This window comes from Scomber scombrus, chromosome 3 (genome assembly GCF_963691925.1).
Source record: "Scomber scombrus chromosome 3, fScoSco1.1, whole genome shotgun sequence".
In the NCBI taxonomy this organism is placed as follows: Eukaryota; Metazoa; Chordata; class Actinopteri; order Scombriformes; family Scombridae; genus Scomber; species Scomber scombrus.
In genome coordinates, this window is record NC_084972.1 from 25,201,425 (window position 1) to 25,221,211 (window position 19,787).

Below are 19,787 nucleotides of genomic sequence, written 5' to 3' on the forward strand. Positions count from 1 at the left end.
TAATCATTACATTGTAATTGCATATTTGGAGTAAACCACACAATGTCAGTATTTTTTTTAGAAGAACTGGACAAGGAAACCAGTCAGTCTTGTCTCAAAAATAGTTTATTAACAATGTTCATGTTCACGTTAGATCAAACATTCACTACAACACTTTCTGTTTACAAAGCATTATTATAATGGGCTTTTATATAAACCTGGAACCTTTATAATTTCAAATACTTCCAGAGAAAAAAAAGTTACACAACACTGAGCAGAAGCTGTTCCCAAAGATGTGTGTCTGTTAGTGCTTGTGTGTGTTTGCGTGTGCACACTGTATAGACCCATGGTTTACTCAAGCATGCATCGACATCATAACGACAATGTTTGATTTATCTGCGTACACATAAACAGCTGTATAGTACATGCTTGTAGTGATATGTTCAACACTAAACTCTGCTGCTCTAAGGCAGTGGTTCTCAAAGTGAGTCCTGAGACTCCCAGGGGTTCTCAGCAAAAAGGGGATTTATTTTGACTATAATTCCATCCATAAGTAACACAACGACAGAATGTATGACTATTTTGGTCATGAGATTAATACACTATGTAATAAGACATCGGAAAGCAAAAATCTTATCAGATAGCGGCCATGGAACAAAATCTCATTAAATGGAGGTCCATAGTCAAATTTGTGTGAGTGTAGGGTCCTTGATGTGAAAAAGTTTGAGAACCACTGCTCTAAGGAAATTCTTTCATCATTATGCTTTGCTTCCAGCTGTTAAAATTACTCAACTTTATCTCTGCTGACCTTTAATTTCCAAGGATTCCTTGGTGTTAAGCTTGTTGAGACCCGTGAACATCGTGTCACAACTATGAAACGCAAAACTCAAGACTTGTGTTTTCATCGATAGAAATCTTTAATGTCTTTAGGATCTTAATCTGTTTGCTCTCGCCTCGTTAGTGTGCTTTTCCTTCCACATGAATGCACAAAGTCCAGAATTAAACACAGTTTATCCACTCTTTAAAGATCTGAAGTAACATTAACATGGTGTTGCATTACAATATAAAAGATACAGATCTTGCCAGCTGGTAGGTTTGGTGCCTTCACTGGCTTCATAAGGAGGTTGCATGCAACATCAAAGATATTGTTTTGTCACACACATTTCAACATCCACCCTCCATGCAACACAGGGACATGTACATGAATGAGCAACAGAGGCAGAAAAAAGGAATGCTGTGAAGAGTCTGCCTGAGGACAGTCGTTGGGCTTTTCAAGCATTGTATAACAAGCCGTTCCACTTCCAGGTCAAGTTTACAATCGAGTATTCTGAGAGGACACGTGAGAAAACTGGGACCAGGAAATGGTCTCCATCACACTGCTATAAAACAAATTCAGTGTAGGCCCTTGAGGATCTACAGCCGCTTAGATGCGAGACATAAAATGTCAAGGGAGGGAAGATCAAGACATAGATCATGAGAACACAGACCAATCAGCCTAATTTTCCTCTTATCACAGTTGTACTTTTTTTCTGAGCAACTTTAAAACCATTAAAGGGCGTGCTTGCGGACATGTTTTTCCAGAATATGTAATCTCACAAATTTTGTCATTTTCCTGTGATTCATTTTTGACGCAAAACTACATGATGTAAATTGTCAATAACTAGAACATCTGTAAGCTATTTTAACTGTGAGAACAAACTTTTCTTAACTAATAACACCTTTTGCTTCAACATAAGTTGTTCTTTGTTGAGGTCATTCTTGACCTTGTCATTCAGTGTCAGGTTGGCATGGAGCAGCTGGTCTATCTGGTCTGGGAAAGAAACACCAAAAGGCACACCAGAACAGAGAAGGCACCAGGGAAAAACAAACTCCTTATACACAACTCAGCTCCTCTCAAACATGTGAAGAATGTTGTCCGATTGGAAACATCCACACGTAAAGGCTAACAGCTCTGAATAGATGTACACAACTGGGCAAACCCGTCCAACACATACGGATTCAAACAGCGGGTGTGACCGGCTCACTTGCATTGTAGCAGAATGAGAGCTCAACTCCATCACTCACAATAAACAAACAAGGGTGGGTTCACCAGCCAGGCCTTGGCTTCCATGTTATTTCTGTTTCAGCTGTGTCATCTCCCTGTTGGTCCTAACAGCCATTGTGCATAGATGAGGCATATTGGCTTGTGTCTTGGCTGGCCAGTTCTCACTCCCCTTTCTGGGTCCACTGCACAAATGAGCGACAGTTATGGAGGGATGTGTGCGAATAATCAGATCTTAAACAGAATGGAGATCACTCCTATCACATTACAGAAGCAGCTACCTATCTTTATCCTCAATGTGAGCGGACAGCATAGAGAATGTTGATGGGAACGCTGATGTTTCACATCAACAAAAATGACACAAGCAACCATTTGTTGTGCGTGACGAGTTGTCAACAGCACTGAAAGCCTTAGTTATGGCTTTGCTCAGGTTTCACAATGACAACACTGTGTGAAATGAGCTACAATACAATGGAGAGGCCCTCAGCTGAAATGTTAGCTAGCTGACACACATGAGAAGTAGATGGTGGTGTACAAACTTAAAAAAAAAAAAAAGGCACTAGCTTTTATGGTCAAAAGATGTCTCCAGTTACTTTCATTCTCTATCACAAAAGCTACCATGATAAACAGAAGTGATATTAACAGGACAGTCTGGACTGTTTGGACAAGACCTTACTCAAGAAGACTTTATGCTAGCAAGGAGGGACGCTGCTTGCCCGAGCTCATGAAGAACAATATTGCATACAATTATGTGCAGCTATCACTGCCTCGTTACATTACAAATATAAAGAGAAACATAGTAGGAAAACACTCTACGTGTAGAAACAGATTTTGGGATTAAAAAAAAAAAGCAAATCAACAAGGAACTTTAAACATCAATTTCTAACCATGGTTGTAATATAGACAAAGTCCATTTCCTGTATTAGGTTTATTTGCGTGTGATTCATCTGTCTGCCTCTTGTCATGAAATGCTAGATACAGTACAAAGATGCCATTTGGTAAAAGGTCAGTCCATTTCATGTGTGGTGTTTTTTTTTTTTTTCTCCTCCTGTTGGTCAGTTGATTTTACGGTGTCTGGACTAATCGAATGCACCAGCTTCTCACAGCAGCGTGCAACCGCTTCTCTTCTTACGCTTGCGGACCTGAAGTGCTGCTCTAGTGGCCATCTCAAACACTTCCCGCACGCCGTCCTTGGTCTTGGCAGAGCACTCCAAGTAGCCAAAAGCACTGATCCTGTTGGCCATTTCTCTGCCTTCATCTGTCTTCACTGGCTCCTGAATGGTTAGATAAGAGATTGTTAGAAAATCTAATTATGTCCTAGTGTTTTTATGATTTATCTACACTGTATTGTAATGATAACAAATTTATCAAGCAGATAAAAACAGAACCACAAGTACACTTCATCAGTAACTCCCAGCCACATCATAGCTTACGCGTGTGGAGGCAACAATGTCTGTTTGACCACATAAATCCAAAACACTTGAACTGATGACTTTGTGCTACTCTTTGTCTAAGGGTTCCTGATTTTTTTACAGAAAGGAAAAGCTGACAGTGGCGTCTGAAAGAGCTGGAGAGCTTTGTCAACATGTTGCTATTATCGTGACCAGCTGGACCTGGAGACAGACACAGAATGGACGATAGTGCCTTTCTGTGACACAGTAAAGCAATATGTTGCTATCATAATAGTACGACTGAAAGGCCAGTAACAGCCTTTTCAGACTGCTGTGACCATTTGTTCCAAAGGGGAAGTTAACTCTCAATGACAGACGAGTAAAAAAAATCTCTCTTAAAAAGGAAGATAGTGAAGTCTTTTATTTCAATTAATATGATATTAAAAACAAAAGTTTTAGGCACGCAGGTGGTCGAGTGGTTAGAGCGCATGCCATATACGCAGCCGACCCCGGTTCGAATCCCAATCGGAGGTGCTTTGCTGCATGTCACACCCCCCCTCTCTCTCCCATGTTTCCTGTCGGTCTACTACTTATTAAAGGCGTTTATGCCAACAAAATCTTTAAAAAAAAAAGTTTTCTTTTGTGTTTTTGCTAATTTTGGTAAATTGCTTGATCTTTGATCCACATTTTTTACACCTGTAGTCAATATTTTTTCTAGACTGTCATTTTACTGTTATTATTTCAGTTTAATTTTCCTGTACAACATGTATTGCATGTTTATTTTTACTGGAAGAGGGATCCCTCTTCTAATGCTGATGTTTATCCATTTTTCCTCCCTTAAAAGTTTTTTGGTGACAATCTTCCTTCTTCGTTGAGGGTCTGAGGTTAAAGGGTGTCTATGTTGTATAGACTGCAAAGCCCTTGAAAGCAAATTTGTGATTTCAGGCTATATAAATAAGACCGACTTAACTAAATTGTTTTTCTTTTCTTTTTTTAGGATTATATGGCAACATTATTCTTGGTTTTTTCTTGGGTTTCTTAACTTGTTTCCTCTGAACAGGTTTAAACAATAATGTCTGCGTTCGTATTGACTAAAAAAAACAAATGTAGCCCCATCATTCAATTGAACGAGGCCAGTCCAGTGGAAAAAAAACAAAAACAAAACAAAACAAAAAAAACGCTAGGTTATCCTTAAAAGTTGAGACACATTAAACTTTTTTGAAACACAACATAATCCAGTAAGACTCTGTAGTGACCAATAAAAAAATGTTCAAGCACATATTCCTGGTAGATAAGTTTGTAACGTGAATAGTGTACTTCTAGAGTTGTAAACCTCTTCTAGAGTTCATATGGATAACTGCACTGCGTGGAAAAGATGCAGCCCTCTCATTAATTTCAATGAGAGCACTGCAGGAGGCTAATGTAGAGAGTCCTGCCAAAGAAATTGAGGGTTATGCAGCAAAAAAGTTCAATCTTTTCACACATTTGCTGCAAAAAAACGCAGTGTACTGTGTTGGCCAATTAAATAGGTGCAAGCTCACATTTCTGGTAAAATCATTTGTAATATGAACGGGGTAATTCAACTGTTTACCAAGCGATTGTGGAGACAATGTTATATAATCGTGTCTCTATTATAAACCATTGTACAGTTTTGTCAAACCAGCCTTACTGCATTACACATTATAGTCTCTGTGATACGTCAGGCTTCTGGCGCCTGAGGACAGAAGAACGGCCTACTTGGCACATAATAACTGCCTGATTACCACAATCTACAGTTCATTGACCTTCGGAGGCTTTTTGTACCTGCTTCATCTTGGCCAGCTCTCTCCGTGTGTGCTCATCATTCCTCAGGTCCTTCTTGTTCCCCACAAGGATGATGGGGACATTGGGACAGAAGTGCTTCACTTCAGGCGTCCACTTCTCAGGAATATTTTCTGTCCCGGGAAAGACATGTAGTGAGCAGAGACACTCAAGAGAGCGACTATAAAAAGGACAGCCAGTGCAGAGTCACGGCACAGAACACTTCTCATGATGGATTGCTCTGCAGACTGCCTGAGGCAAAGATGTTTTTAGCTGCACTAATCCTACTTCCCATGAAGTCCATTAAGGCATTTAACAAACAGCTTGCTTGGCTGATATGAACTGCCCTGATTCTGTGAAGATAAATACGGTAAAAAAAATATCACTTTAAGAAAATAAAAGTTGTGTATTTAGCATTTTTGTCATAATCATCATCATCATTAACCTTTATTTATTTTCTTGGGGATACATTGAGGGATGACCCTCATTTTCAATGATGCCAAGATGACATAAAAACAAATCAAAAAGCAGAAATACAGAAATCAATTAATAATTAAACAAGTACATTTAAGAACATTCAGATTTTAAAAGTATATTTCTCAAGCGTCATAATGTTATCTGGGAAAAGATATTTAAAGAGCGTTGAACATTATACCATGAGTCTGGACCATGAAATCTTAAAGCAGTGTGAGATCTGAACTGACCAGGGAAACATGAGGGCGGGTTTGATAAGTGCCTACGTTGATGTTTATTAGCGGAGGGTTTTAATTAGGTCATCATATTATATAATAAATACAAGCTGTCAACTTTCTGTGCTGCTGCCCGGTTTATCCAACTTAGACTAACCTGTTTAAATAAAAGGATATACATATAAAATATCTCAAATAGGCCACGTCAGCAGTTCCTTACCTAAACTGTCTGGGCTGTCGATGGAGAAGCACATGAGGATGACATCTGTATCAGGGTAGGACAGAGGCCTCAACCTGTCATAGTCCTCTTGGCCAGCAGTATCCCACAGAGCCAACTCCACCTGGAGAAAAAGGCAAAAGAAAAAGGATTTAAAAAGCAGAAAACACACTCAAGACACATTAACTATAGATAAAGGCTATCTTCGTTTTGGAAACAAAGTGATTCACCTATTACTCATACATGTCATTTTGTTTAGTTTTGTAATTTGAACACATCATAAGAGCTTAAAATGAAAATTACACGTCTGCCCAGAGGAGATGTAATTTGGCTCCCTGATTTAGGATGAATACAAAAAGAAACATCACGTCATTTGTGATGAAGTTTACTTTATCTTCCGCTGAGAGTTGTTACAATTTTGGATATGACGTCTGAATCTTGGAGCATGGGGTGTTTCTGAGTAATTTTCCCAAAGGCCAATAAGCAAATAGAATACAACAACAGCTTAGCCTTTGGAGATTTATCTCCTCTTGCTACAAATATCTTGCATCTTAAGCATAATTTGGTGTTGTTCTGTATGTGTTTTACTGCGGTTGCTTTCCTCATTTGTGGGAAATTCAGTGCACAGATATTTGCTTCTTGTAATAGCTGTGGCTCTGGCCTAATCAGCTTCGTAAGTCTGTGTTGTGGAAATGAACTTGGGGACTGGCCTCATCCCATCACACCACTGATTAATTCAATTAGGGAAAGTGGGAGATTAGTGAGCATCAAACCAGATACCTTCTGTCCCTGTACGGGCATTAACAGTAAGTCTTTGCTTGACTCCACTCTGCAGCTGACTCAGTATGTTCAAGGGGGGGGGGGGAAACTTTTGCAAAGTTTTAAATACTGGAACTTCACTGAATGACAAAAGATTCTGGTATGCCCACAAAGAGCACAAGCATCAGTCAACAGTCCCAAAATAGAGGTGTGCAGAGGCAGAGGGTGGGAGGTGGCAGCACACTGTTGAGTCTGCATGAGCAACCAGAGCGGTTATGTTCCCACTGGACTTGTTGTAAGCGGCAGACTTTGGGGAGGAAAAGAGAGGGGAAAAAACAGCTATTTTTAGAATCAGTCCAATCCACAGTAGGTGAGAGAAAAATAATGTTTTTTACTCTCAAGGGGGTAGAAGAACTCAAATTTGGGGACGAGGAGCACAAATCTAATCCAGCTGGTTATATAATGGTCTTGATGGGGCAGGCAATCCTCAGGAGAGAAACTTAAGGAGCCCACACTCATATCTTTACCAAAATGATCCACTTCTAGACCAACATCCATCGCGGATACCTAAGTTTATATTTCCTGTCCAAAACAGTTAACCCCTCCTTGCCTCTCCCTCCATCTCAGTGAGACCAGGACAGGAAATGAGAGACGGTTATCGGACAAGAGGAGGGGGGGTCCTGTGGGGAAGGTGGGGGATTGCCAGGAGACGTCCCTGTTCCCTGTCTGAACAGGAAGCTGGGAAGTAGAGTCATTTCCTGTTTTGCCAAGTGGTGATCCTGCAGCGGCGGTCAGCTCAAGAGAACAAAACCCTTTGACATAACAAGCCATCTGTGGCTCAGACTGAACACTCGCTGACCAACTCCCAATGACTCAGATTCAAGACAACACGCACACATGCACATAAACATACACACACAGACGTCAGTAGGACTAAAATGTAGCAGATTTCATAACTTACAGGCTGTGTCCAAAATTACTCATTCACTACCCCCCATTGTCATTGAATTTTTTTATATTGTGTACAGATTTACACACCCAGAGTTCACACAAATTAAACAAATATAATGGTGTAGGGTTAATATAGACCCAGCCTGATGCTGTGTTCATTTCATATTGGAGCTACCGTAAGTAAATATCGTTTACGTCAACCTCTAAGTCGTAATTACGACTGGGAAACTGGAATGATCTGAAAGCTCTAATTTATCTGATTTGGCACTTAATAACCAAACTGCCTGAAAACCAAACTAACATGGGCACCTCATGTTAGCCAAAGTCCATCATTTAATATAATTATCTTTCTGAACCTTCCCATCCATCCTGCATAGTGTGAACGTGGTATGATTGTTTGCTAAACCTCTCCCTCAAAAAGTGCATCACTTAGCACAAGTAACTATGTAGTAACTTTGAATTACTCCATTTGTAGTAAGAGTGATATTCAGCAAGAGTTGGGAAAGTAGTGTTTTTTTTCCTAGACTTTACAAAAATAAAAAATACAAGAGCAAAAGTGTGACGAATAGATACTTGCATATTCATAGATCCTGGAATTTTTAATGAAGTGAATGATGTTTATTGGATTTAGGGAAGTTGACACTTCAACGACCCCAGCAAATGTTGGTATGCTAAGTATGAAAGTTAATCTGCTAAACAACATAATGATTGAACAAAAACGGTTGTTTTCCAACACATGTAGCTAAGGTTAACTTAATTAGCAAAGCTGCTTGCGAGAGCTGATAAAATCTGTAAGCCACAGTTGTTATTTCAGTCAACTATAAATGAGAAGCCTGCTTCTGTCTGCATTTGTCTGAAATCAAGGACCCTTTGTTTCAACAATTAAGAATTTCGAGTGGCAAATCTGTCACATTATGATTGTAAACTGCATACATGCCTGTGGGACTCTGCTGCCCTTTTCACAGCAGACATTGTAACTTGTCAAAGCAGGAAACAGGTGCAATTAATAACATTAATAACCCCTATGGTTAATGTTATTTTTTCCTGCTATGAAATGTTAAAATGTCATGAAAAGGGTCTATTAGGTCATCCATATTATTTATTATTTTTGCTTCATGAAAGAAATGGAAACACTTTCTCTGTTACATGACATGGACACTATCAGTAATCTTAATGGTACAAACCTGTTTCCCGTCAACCTCGATATCAGCTATGTAGTTCTCAAACACTGTGGGGACGTAGACTTCAGGAAACTGGTCTTTACTGAAAACGATGAGAAGACATGTTTTCCCGCAAGCTCCATCCCCGACGATTACCAGCTTCTTCCGAATGGCTGCCATCTCTGGAAACAAGAGGAGGGTTTTCCATGAATTTGTCACAGACAGACATTTAAATGGGCCCTTGAGTGCCAAAATTATCAGCAGTACCACAAAAGGAAAAACAAACATTTTTTTTGTGTAATGCCAGATTTCCTCTGTCATGCTGGAGGAATGACTCAGACAACACAGTCGTGCTCTGACATATAGTTGTGTGCGTGCTACAGATACTTCAGCTATTTGTAGACTTTGCAGAAATACAAGATAAATCAAAAACACAATGTTGTACAATTTTTTCCCCCTCATGCTGTGTGGCTCCAAAGAGACCCTTCTGACATCCGTGACTGACAGTGCTGCCTCACACTGAAGGAGGTCACACTGATCTGCATGTTGTCACAGACAGCTGCAGTCACAGACATTGAATCCCCAATGCCAAATCTAGACTACAAAGGTACATGAAGAACAGAGGAAGAGGAGGAGAAGGAAGATTGTGGAGTGAAGGAGAGGAGAAACAGTGGAGGGGGTTGGAGACAAGCTGGGACATGAAGGAATGTGCTATCAGGCCATTCACTCCTGTTCCCGCCCTGTTTGTTTCCCTCTGCAGCTCGTGTGGAAAAGAAAAGCTTCCAGGAAATTAGAGCAGCTGGTGAAGTACTTGTGTTAGTGTCCTAAAAAGCAGACAAAACACTGCTCTCTCTGCTTTTTATTTCTATGGATGCTCCTTCAGTTCTCTTTGGGAATACTTTGATAGTTGCCAATATCATTATAATCTCAAAATAGTTTTTGTTAAAATAACGAAAGCTAAACTGTTCAGCCCACATGCTATACCTGTGTTAAGGTGTCATTTCTTACATGGGATTTAGCTATTTCCCTTTAAAATAAAAGCATGTCCAACATATCTAAATGCATCTTTGTGAACAAGATTTAGATTTTACAACCACACTTCAAGCCTATAAAAAATGACGCTTTGCTGGTTTATTGTGCACAAAATACAATCCATTGAACCAACTGAATCAAAACACATTTTTGTAATAGACCCTGGAGGAGACGACTGGTTTAGCTGGTGTGTGTGCAGGCTGCGTGAGGATGAGTTAGCAGTGCAGCTGATGGATGAGCCGGGGCCCTTCTGCCTGGGAGCAGCTGTGCATATAGTCATTTGGCTCCTCACCTCATCCACTTTCTGCCAGACAGTCTTGACAGCAATCCTCACGAGGGCACCCACTTATCAGGGGAAATTCATCTTTCAGTGCTGTGGGCAAAACTTTGAGTTGAATCTGACCTCACGCCCACTTTTAATCTCTGCCTTGATGCATAGCAACACCAAATCTTCCAAGGAAGATAATCAAACTGTTGACTGATTGTGTGAATGTGTGTTGGTTTGGTACGATGGTGTAAGTAATTTAAGCTAAGCTTACATGCAATACAAGACGATATGTGCAGATATGTGAAATCTGAGGAGAATGTGTAACTTATTAAATATACTTGGAATGAATAGGACACCACATATTTCAGGCATTTTAAAACAGTAACTGTACAAGTCATTATATAGTGGTTGATATACTGTATATGGCTGTAACTAACAATTATTTTCATTTTCAATTAATCTGTCGGTTACTTTCTTGATTAATTGAATTAAAATGTCACAAAATGGTATAAAATGTTGATCAGTATTTCCCAAAGCCAAAGGCACAACCCAAAATGTTTTGTTCTGTCCCAACAAATAGTCCACAACCAAAATGAAGCTTAGCGAAAGTTCAGACAGGAAGACCACCTTGTACCACTTTGTATGCTCACATAGTTTTATTTGTCATTCTTTAGTCATCCTGATCCTTCTTACAGCTCATACTGATCTCTGTCAAAGCTAATTTTCCTTGCTGTTATTTCTGGAGCATCAATTAACACATCAGCTGTTCACATCACCTGTTCAAGTCTAATCAATAGCACAGTGACACACCTTCATTGTCTGCCTATCATATTGCAGCTGTCTATTTAAATGTTCTCCCTCTCTGCTCAGGTGCTCTCTTGATGCTGTTTTGCGCAACCCACCACCTCCCCATCACCACCCAGTCTTCATATTCCTCAAAGCAACACTTCAACTTCATCAGCCTGATCAGTTTCAGCCTTAAGATGACTTGTTGTGATCTGGCCCGAGAAGATTGATTGAAGTCATCAGCCACCATCACCAGTGTCTGGACTCCATGGGGGGATCTATCATGCTGATGCTCAGGACTTACATCCTTCGATTCAAAAATTCTCCCTGCAGAGTCCAAGCGCCAAAGACTATGACAATACCTAATCATTATATCATCTGCATAATAAACATATTTTACTTTATATCTGGTCTCTCCTGATTGAAATATATTCAGCTTACTGTCATAGAAGACAAAAGAAAACAGAAAATATTCACATTTAAGAAGCTAGAACCAGAGAAGTTCAGCGTTTTTTCCTTTCGATCAACTAATCAATTAATCAACTGATTGTAGCAGCTCTACTAATATATAAATTACAATGTACATTTATGAATCCTTGTAACTGTCCTCAAAATGTATAATGAGTGACAAGAGGTAAAAATAATCTGAAATATGTACATTTAGCGCAAACGTATATTTTATGTGAGCAAAAGAAACCCAAGAAAGAATAAAAAGAAGAGAATAAATTATTACCCTTCCCTATTTCCACTGATATTTAGACTTGGCATACCTAGTAGGCACACTGGAAATGTTGGGTGCGTTTTCTCGTTTGACAGTTTTATTAACATCTTTCCCTCTTATGGAAATTCTGGTCATGGTTTGATCATATTTTCTGCCTTTTACCCTGAGGCCCACTCCTTCTGATGCCGTGTACTTTGTTACAGCTACACAGATTTTGCCAAAAGGTTTTAATTTAGGCTGCTGTAGCAAATATTGGTGCTGCTGTTATTTCTAGCTTTTAAAATGTATTCATAGCTATGAACTCAAAGCTGTTGACAGACTTTAAACAGACAAATGTTCTATTAAATGACCATAACAAAATTATCATCCACTTCATCTGTAGTAGGAAATCCTTTTTATGATATTTCATTTCATTCAACAAATCATAGAATATCTAATAACAAAGACAACTTCCATCTTTTGCTTTCCAGAGATAGTGTTAACCAGAAAAGCTCAACTAGATATGATGGGTTCAAAGCCAAACAAGTGGGAGACAGCAGCACCAAGGCCTCAGAGGCTCACCCTGTAAAACAAAACAATCCACTTCCTGTTCTGTGAAGCCTAGGAGGAGCTCCTGGCTGCAGCTCTGTTTGGACAGGCCTCAGTAGAGCCAGGACACGGAGAGGGCTGCCAAAGGCGATGCAACACACCAAAGCAGGCATGCATGCTTACCCCCACATACATGCCCATTAAACAGTCCCAGGAATATTTGGAGCCTATGAAGGAACATCTCAGCACATTGGCAAAAGGAAATTATACATGAAAATGCCAAAGTTATAAAATGTGCCGAATACTCAGGCTACGTATGACTGATGCCCTCAATTTAGGCTCTCATGGATACTAATGAAAGCAACAACAGAGGACAAAGTTCAGGGGGTTGCTGGTGGTGACTGATTTAACTGGAGTTGTAATCCAGATGATCAAGCCTGTTCATCATGATTCAGCCATTCAACTCTCATATCAAAGCCTCATCTCACTCTGACTCAATCAAAATGTGTGACTGGGCAGAAATCATCAGCAGCCACTGACAGCTGAATGACCTTTGACCTCGACGCAACACTGAATGGGAGTAAAAGGCGTCTCTGTGAGATTAACTGTAATCGTGAAAGTTGCGACAAGAAACAGAAATAGTTCAACATTATTCTGTCAGCTTTACATAAACATCACTCAGATCAGGGTGCAGACATTTTCATTGGTCTGTAGCTGTTATTCTACACAACACAACTGAGATTTATCCGCTGGTGCAGAGAGATATGCTACAACATATTTATAAAGCCTTTAAATCATGCAGAAGTTGACTTAGGACTGACTGTAAAATGAGAGACAGCAGGAACACTGAGTTACGTATAGACTCAAACTTCAACGAGACACACTGTAAGAAAACCTAGAGGCATTATACTGAATGATGCTGAACTGACTGAACTGGTCTATAATAAAGTTGTATTTACAGTATTGTGATCACAGCCTGCATTTAATTACCACACTAAGATGTAAAACAAGACATTTTTAATAGTACACAAAAACTTTCACAATTTTCTGACATTTTATGAATACCACAAATAATGAATTCATCAAGAAAGTAATCTGATACTGATACCTAATCGATAATGAAAATTTTTCTTCTGCTCAGGCTCATTCTTCTAGCAGAAAAAGAAGCATTGCCTAATATGGTGTGAGCCGTCAAGTCAAGTACATTTTATTTGTATAGTTGAATATCACAAATCAAAAATTTGCCTCAGGGGGCTTGACAATCTGTGCAGCAATACAACATCTTCTATCCTTAGACCCGCCATCTTGATGTTGAAAAACTCCCTAAAAGTGCTTAAACAGGGGCAAGTAAGAGAAAACTCAGGAAGAGCAAAAAAAAAAAGAAGTTTTCCTTTAATCTTCCCACGACTCTTCGTAATTACGGTGCAACCCGCTGTGATGATAAGGAATAATATCCTCAGAGGCAGCTTTATGTCATGATCAATTAAATATTAAGTCTAAATATTTTTTTATGCGGAACCACATTTTTTCAGACTCACTCATTCTGTCATAATTATCCTCTGGATTTCAAAGATTATTATTACAATGTCCATTTATTTATTTTACCATCGTAAAAGACATAATTTATGTCAGTAGATACTTATGATCTAGTACATACAATTAACAAGTTTTGCTTTTGTGCCTAGCAATACACTTAACAAGGTACAAATTAACTTGATAATGTTAAATGATAATACAATGAGGCTCAATACTCAATGGACAGTAAATAGAAAATGAATGGGCAACAATTCCCATAATTTATTGAAGTTATTTATCAAAAGAAATACCAAACATTCACAAGGCTTTCTCTGCTTTATATCATTCTAAATATGTTATCTTTGGAGTTTGGGTAGCCAAATCAAGTAAACTAAAGACATCACATTGCACTCTGGATAACCATTTTGGGATATTTTACTAACTAAATGATAAACTGATTAATCAAAAAAAGAATATAGAGATGAATTGATGATGAAAATAATGATCAGGTGCAGACAAACCATAACAAAAGCAGAGGAAGTATGGAAGCTGTAACAGTCTGTGAGTTCACTATCATAACTGTCCAAAAACAACAGGAGGAGTCATTCAAACACGTAGGAAAGCAAAGAACCATTGCTTCCTACAACTATTTGAGCAATGCCCCGGGTTAATGAACACACCACCTCTTTCTTTCTTTCTTTCTTTCTTTCTTTCATTCTTTCTTTCTCTAAGAAGGTTTCCTGAGGCTTAGGGGACAACAGTAGTTATGCAACAAACTAAGCAGAGTTAGCACAGTGCAGAGTGTGACCCCAACCGACGAGGTAAAGCTGTCTTTCAATTCTCATGAGTTTAATATCAACAAGGCAAAACAAAGACAAACACTCGGCCAATAAAAGACGTGTTGTTCCTGAGATTGTAATGATGATGACTTTTTTGTTCTGAGGTCCTGCAAACAAGCAAACATATAACAGGAAATGAGTCCTAGTGTGATTGTTGTGCTTGTCTAACAGGCTTTACAGTGCTGCACCTCTTTCTTTCATATACTTCACTAAACTCAGAGAGCCCTGAGTTACAGATCAGCTGATATAAACAATAAAAAGTTATTTCCTTGGTTTCCAGCGTTAACGTTACACAGCAGCAGTTGTCAAGGAGCCCAGTCCAACTCTGGTTGTAGATAAAAAGGCTTCATAAGTAACAGAGCAATAAAAGCAAGGCTGGATTTTAACAGTTTGGCAGATAAACATTCACCCAGAGATTAAAACTCAACTCTGAATCTGTGGAACAACACAAAACTTATTTAACTTGAGAATAAAAATGACTTTTCTTTTTTTACAAGAATGTTCCCCAGCATCTTTGGCATCCTAACAATGACTCATTTCTAATTAAGGAATTTCGTTTCGGTTTCCTTATTTCATTAGCGAGCTGAAAGCATGCAAGAATTTTCTTCACCTCGGCGAGTCTGTCTGAGAAATGGGCCAAAGTTCATAAACTTGCAGAGGCTGAGGCTGAGACAGCCTGCGACACCGGCTGTCTGCACCACCTGAACCTGCACGTGAAAACATCTTATCTGATTATATCCGGCAGGAGAGACAGACAACAGATCCCATGGAGGATGGGACATTTGGTGACCACTCAAAAACTAAGCTTACAAGAAAGGTTCACCCTGTTTCGGATTAAGCATTTGTGACACAATGTAGAGGTTCCTGTGGACTGTGGACGGCAGATCTGGTCAGGCCTTTTGCATTCTTTGGGCGTATGTTACAAACACACCAGCTCTTTAAGCCCTACTGAGTCATGATTTTACTGGTACACCCATGGAAATGACCCAATGTCCCAACAGTCAACCAGCCCAAGAAATAAAACCAGGAATGACATCTCTCTTACCGACAATGACCTACTTATCTATACAAAGGACATCTCTGTTTTAATTTTTCAGAATCTAAATTGATTGAACATTAAAAAAACTTTTATGTTAAAGGAACAGTTCAACATTTGGGGGAAATTATTCTTTTATTAGCTTTCTTGCCAAGAGTTAGAGAATGTACTCATATCTAAGGCTGCAAATAATGATTATTTTCATTATCGATTAATTGTTGGGGAAGAAAGAAAAACAGAGAGAGAAATGTCGATCACAGCTTCCCAAAGCCTAAAATCACATCCTCAAATGTCTTGTTTCACCCTGACCAACAGTTAATTATCACAGAAGACTAAAGAAACCAGATAATATTCAGATTTGAGAAGCTCGAACCTGAACAATTTAAACATTTTCTTAAAAAAAAAAAAGACTAAGTAATTAATTGATTATTAAAATAGTTGGCAACTGGTGGATTATCTGACTAAATGTTTCAGCCCTACACATATCTGTCTGGTAACTACTAAAGCTACAGCTAGCAGCTGGTTAGCTTAAGTTAGCATAAAGAAATCTCTGCTGGCTTTCTGGCAATCTCACAGTGACAAGACTCCAAGAGGAAGAAGTCACTGCTCCCAGCCAGGAAATAGTCAACCATATAAACGCCTGTAAAACTGCAGTGCAACATTTTAACGAGTATGATATCAATCTTCTCTTCTCAAGTGTATTTCTTAAAATGTTGGACTGTTCCTTTAAATTCAGGTGGTAATGGTATCTAAACTAGAGCTTGTCTAGTGATCATATCGGCTGGCCATTTTCAAATTTATGGCAGCGTGGTCCCCCTCATGGCTTCAGTCAAGTAGCCATGAATTTATAAATTGGCTAAAGGAAGAGGTCACAGATATTCCTGCCCTGAAAGACCATTGAGAGGAAGTAGGGCGAAACAAGAGAATTGAGTCAGCTGGTGGCAGCCGGAGCATGATGAGCAGGAACAGGGACAGAGGATACACTGCATGGATTTGAAAGAACAGGCACCTCATGACTCACTTTTGTTCAATAACTCGGGTCATGAGCGGCAAACAGGGCTGACCGGCTGCCTGAGAGAAGTCCGCCAGATTTCCTGAGTCTGGACACTTCTGTTGCTCCCAGAGCATGCAAAGGTCCATCTACTCTACGGATGCAACTCATTATTATTCTCATTATCAATAACTCAATAACTGTTCATCTTTTGAGTTAATTGAGAAAATGTTTGGACTATTATGTCAGAAAGTAGTTTAAAATGACCATTATATGTTCCCAGAGCACAAGATGGCATCTTTAACCTGCTTGTTTTGTCTGACTAACAGCCAGAAACCCAAAGATGTCTAGTTTACTATCATAGATGACAAAAAAACCTGGCAAATATTTTCTTAATTAATCATTCATCTTTTTTGTCTATAAATGTCCATGACATTTTTCAAAATGAGAATTTTTTTTCTCAGTGTTGGGAACATTTCTCCATTTGTCCAGGGTGCAGTACATTACGTAATCAAATGTCAAACCCAAAGATATTCCGTTTACAATGAAATAAAACAGCAAATCCTCACAGTGGAGAGCCTGGAAACAGATGGTGTTTGGTGTTTTTGCTTTAAAAAATTAAATTGTTTTGTTTTCTGTCAGTCGACTAATCATTTCATCTATAGTAGTGATGGAGGTGATTAATCAATAACTTTGTTGATCAACAATTGACAATTAATCAACAAAAACACAAATGCCAAACGTTTACTGGATGCAACTTATCAAACTCTGCTGCTATTCTATGTTTGTTTTTTTGTGGTAATTCTCACATTTCAGTATCTTCTGTATTATTCCAGTCAAAACTATTTATCATTAAAAAAATAATCATAAGTTACAATACGACGATCAGATGCAGTACAGCTATAAAACTAATGAATAAGCTGATAGATGTACATGAAAATGAAATGTATATTTTGAGATATAAAAACATGTCATAGTGTTTAGAGCCGCAACTAACAACTAATTAAAAGACATTACTCTCATGACTTTCTTTGATTAACTGATTAATTGTTTGGGCTTTAAAATGCCAGCAAAAGTATACATATCATTACCCATATTTTCATAATATATATCACTATAATCATTGCAACTAGTAAATATTTGGCATTTTTACCTTGATAAATTACATTATTAATTTTCTGTACTGATTAATAGATTAGTTTCAGCCAGCATAGATTTGCTGTCAACATCTCTCCTCTTGTGTATCAGGGATCTATTTTGCAGGAATGTCTGTTGATGATTGCTGATTTTCCAGAGTATTTTTTAAACACAAAATAATATAATATCATGATAATCTTATGTTATTTTAAATTAAAGTGAAACTAGCTCAAATTCTTTCAGATCTTTTTTTTTTCAAAATAATTAAACCATGTTGTTTTAAACTTGATTATTTGGGCCTAAATAACTCCTCCATGTTCTCAGATTTCATCCTCCACATGTTTTGTTATGTTTGAAAAACAATTGTTGGCAGTTCAAACAACGCCCTCTAAGAAACAGGAGTGTTAATAATGAGGGAAATTAAGTGTGCCCAAGAATAGAAATGGCTCATTAGGAGATTTGTCATGGAGAGTTGCTTATCTCGCATCCTACCAACATACTAAAAATACAAGGACAACACACTGAGGCCCCTGGGGATCCCAAGAAACAACCAGCATAGTAAAAATATTAACTTATTTCTTCTCAAAAACATTATTTGTTATAATGTAACCTGAAAAAAACAGATCATCATTATTTTAGGAAACTTACAGTTAATTTCCATTTTTATTACAAAAATTCCAGCTTTTATCTCAAGTACAATCTGTCCTCAAAGGCTTCAAAATGACTGACAGCCCCTACATGATCTGTACAGGCAGTTTGGGTGCTTTTGACAGGGGTCCCCCAGGACACTGATATATTTAAAAAGCAATAATTAAACCAGACAACCAAACAGAAAACAGAAAAACAATGATATTAAATCATTAGGAACAAATTGATAAAGAAAGTCATGAAAAACTGGATAAATGGAGTACATCACATGTCAGATATGACAGAAAGTAGAGCTCTGGGGGTCTGTAGGGACCCCAGTGTGTAGGATTAATGAGGGCGCAGCAGTTGGACAGACTGTCCATACAAACAGGATCTGATCTACTGCTTTGACTTTGAAACTAAGGAAGCTATCAACAGTTGCACACACACACACACACACACACACACACACACACACACACACACACACACACACACACACACACACACACACACACACACACACACACACAGACTTCATTATAACCTCCGCACAGTCAGGGATTAAACTAAAACCTGAGCAGGAAAAAGGCGACAGTTAGTGTGAGGACAAGCCACCACCTTGTCCTCTCACCCAAGTAAGTGGGCTATAATTATAATGTCGCCTTATGTTAAAAAAAAAAGAGAATATTTAATCCAACTACAGCTTTAGGTTCATAATTACCTGTCGCCAGCTGGATGAGTCCTTTTTATAAATATTAGTCCCCGCTTGTCTCTCCTCCTGCTCGCCACACACTCACTTCTTGCTGCAGTATTCGCTAATTTCACGGAGAGGGTGCTGAGAAACGGGGCAGGCGGACAAGATCCTCCCACTGACAGCAGCCACAAGCAGGGCTTCATCAACACACCCACACTTCCGTTTATTACCGTAAGAATAAAACAGAGGACTTAGTTACAGTTTAACACATCAGGCTTCTGTTTTTTTAATTTTTTTTTAGGGTTTTGGAAATAAAGTCATACTGCATAAATAACTGATAAATACATAATAAACTAATACAGAAACATAAGTTATACAAATGCATATACCCAGTGCTTGATTATAACTAAGTACATTTACTCAAGAAGAGTACCCAAGTGTAATTAAGTATAGAGTTGTTGAAGAGATCTGAGGTACTCAATAGGATAATACATTTAAAAAGCCTTTAATACTTCATGGCTACTTAGTCATAATTAAAAACATGCCTACACATTTCAACCATTAAGGTCTTCATTAGGACAAGTACTGATAATGGCTGGCTGAAGCGCGTGGGCATGTTTTTA

General features: G+C 38.6%; 1 protein-coding gene across 1 annotated transcript; it reads right to left on the reverse strand.

Moving 5' to 3' along the window:
• Positions 1-22: 22 nt before the first annotated feature.
• Positions 23-19,314, reverse strand: LOC133978138 (rho-related GTP-binding protein RhoA-D-like). The gene is made up of 5 exons (XM_062416498.1): positions 19,192-19,314; positions 9,012-9,169; positions 6,121-6,241; positions 5,215-5,345; positions 23-3,294 (listed from the first exon to the last, which is right to left on the reverse strand). Exons 2-5 carry the CDS (start codon positions 9,165-9,167, stop codon positions 3,121-3,123), a joined length of 582 nt encoding a protein of 193 aa, XP_062272482.1. The 5' UTR covers positions 9,168-9,169; positions 19,192-19,314; the 3' UTR covers positions 23-3,120.
• Positions 19,315-19,787: the final 473 nt, after the last annotated feature.

Coding starts and splice junctions, on each gene's coding strand:
- LOC133978138 (XM_062416498.1), bottom strand. CDS start 9,167: ATGGCAGCCATTCGGAAGAAGCTGGTAATCGTCGGGGATGGAGCTTGC. Junction 5,346..6,120: donor CGACAGCCCAGACAGTTTAG/GTAAGGAACTGC, acceptor TTCCCGGGACAG/AAAATATTCCTGAGAAGTGG. Junction 3,295..5,214: donor AGCTGGCCAAGATGAAGCAG/GTACAAAAAGCC, acceptor CTAACCATTCAG/GAGCCAGTGAAGACAGATGA.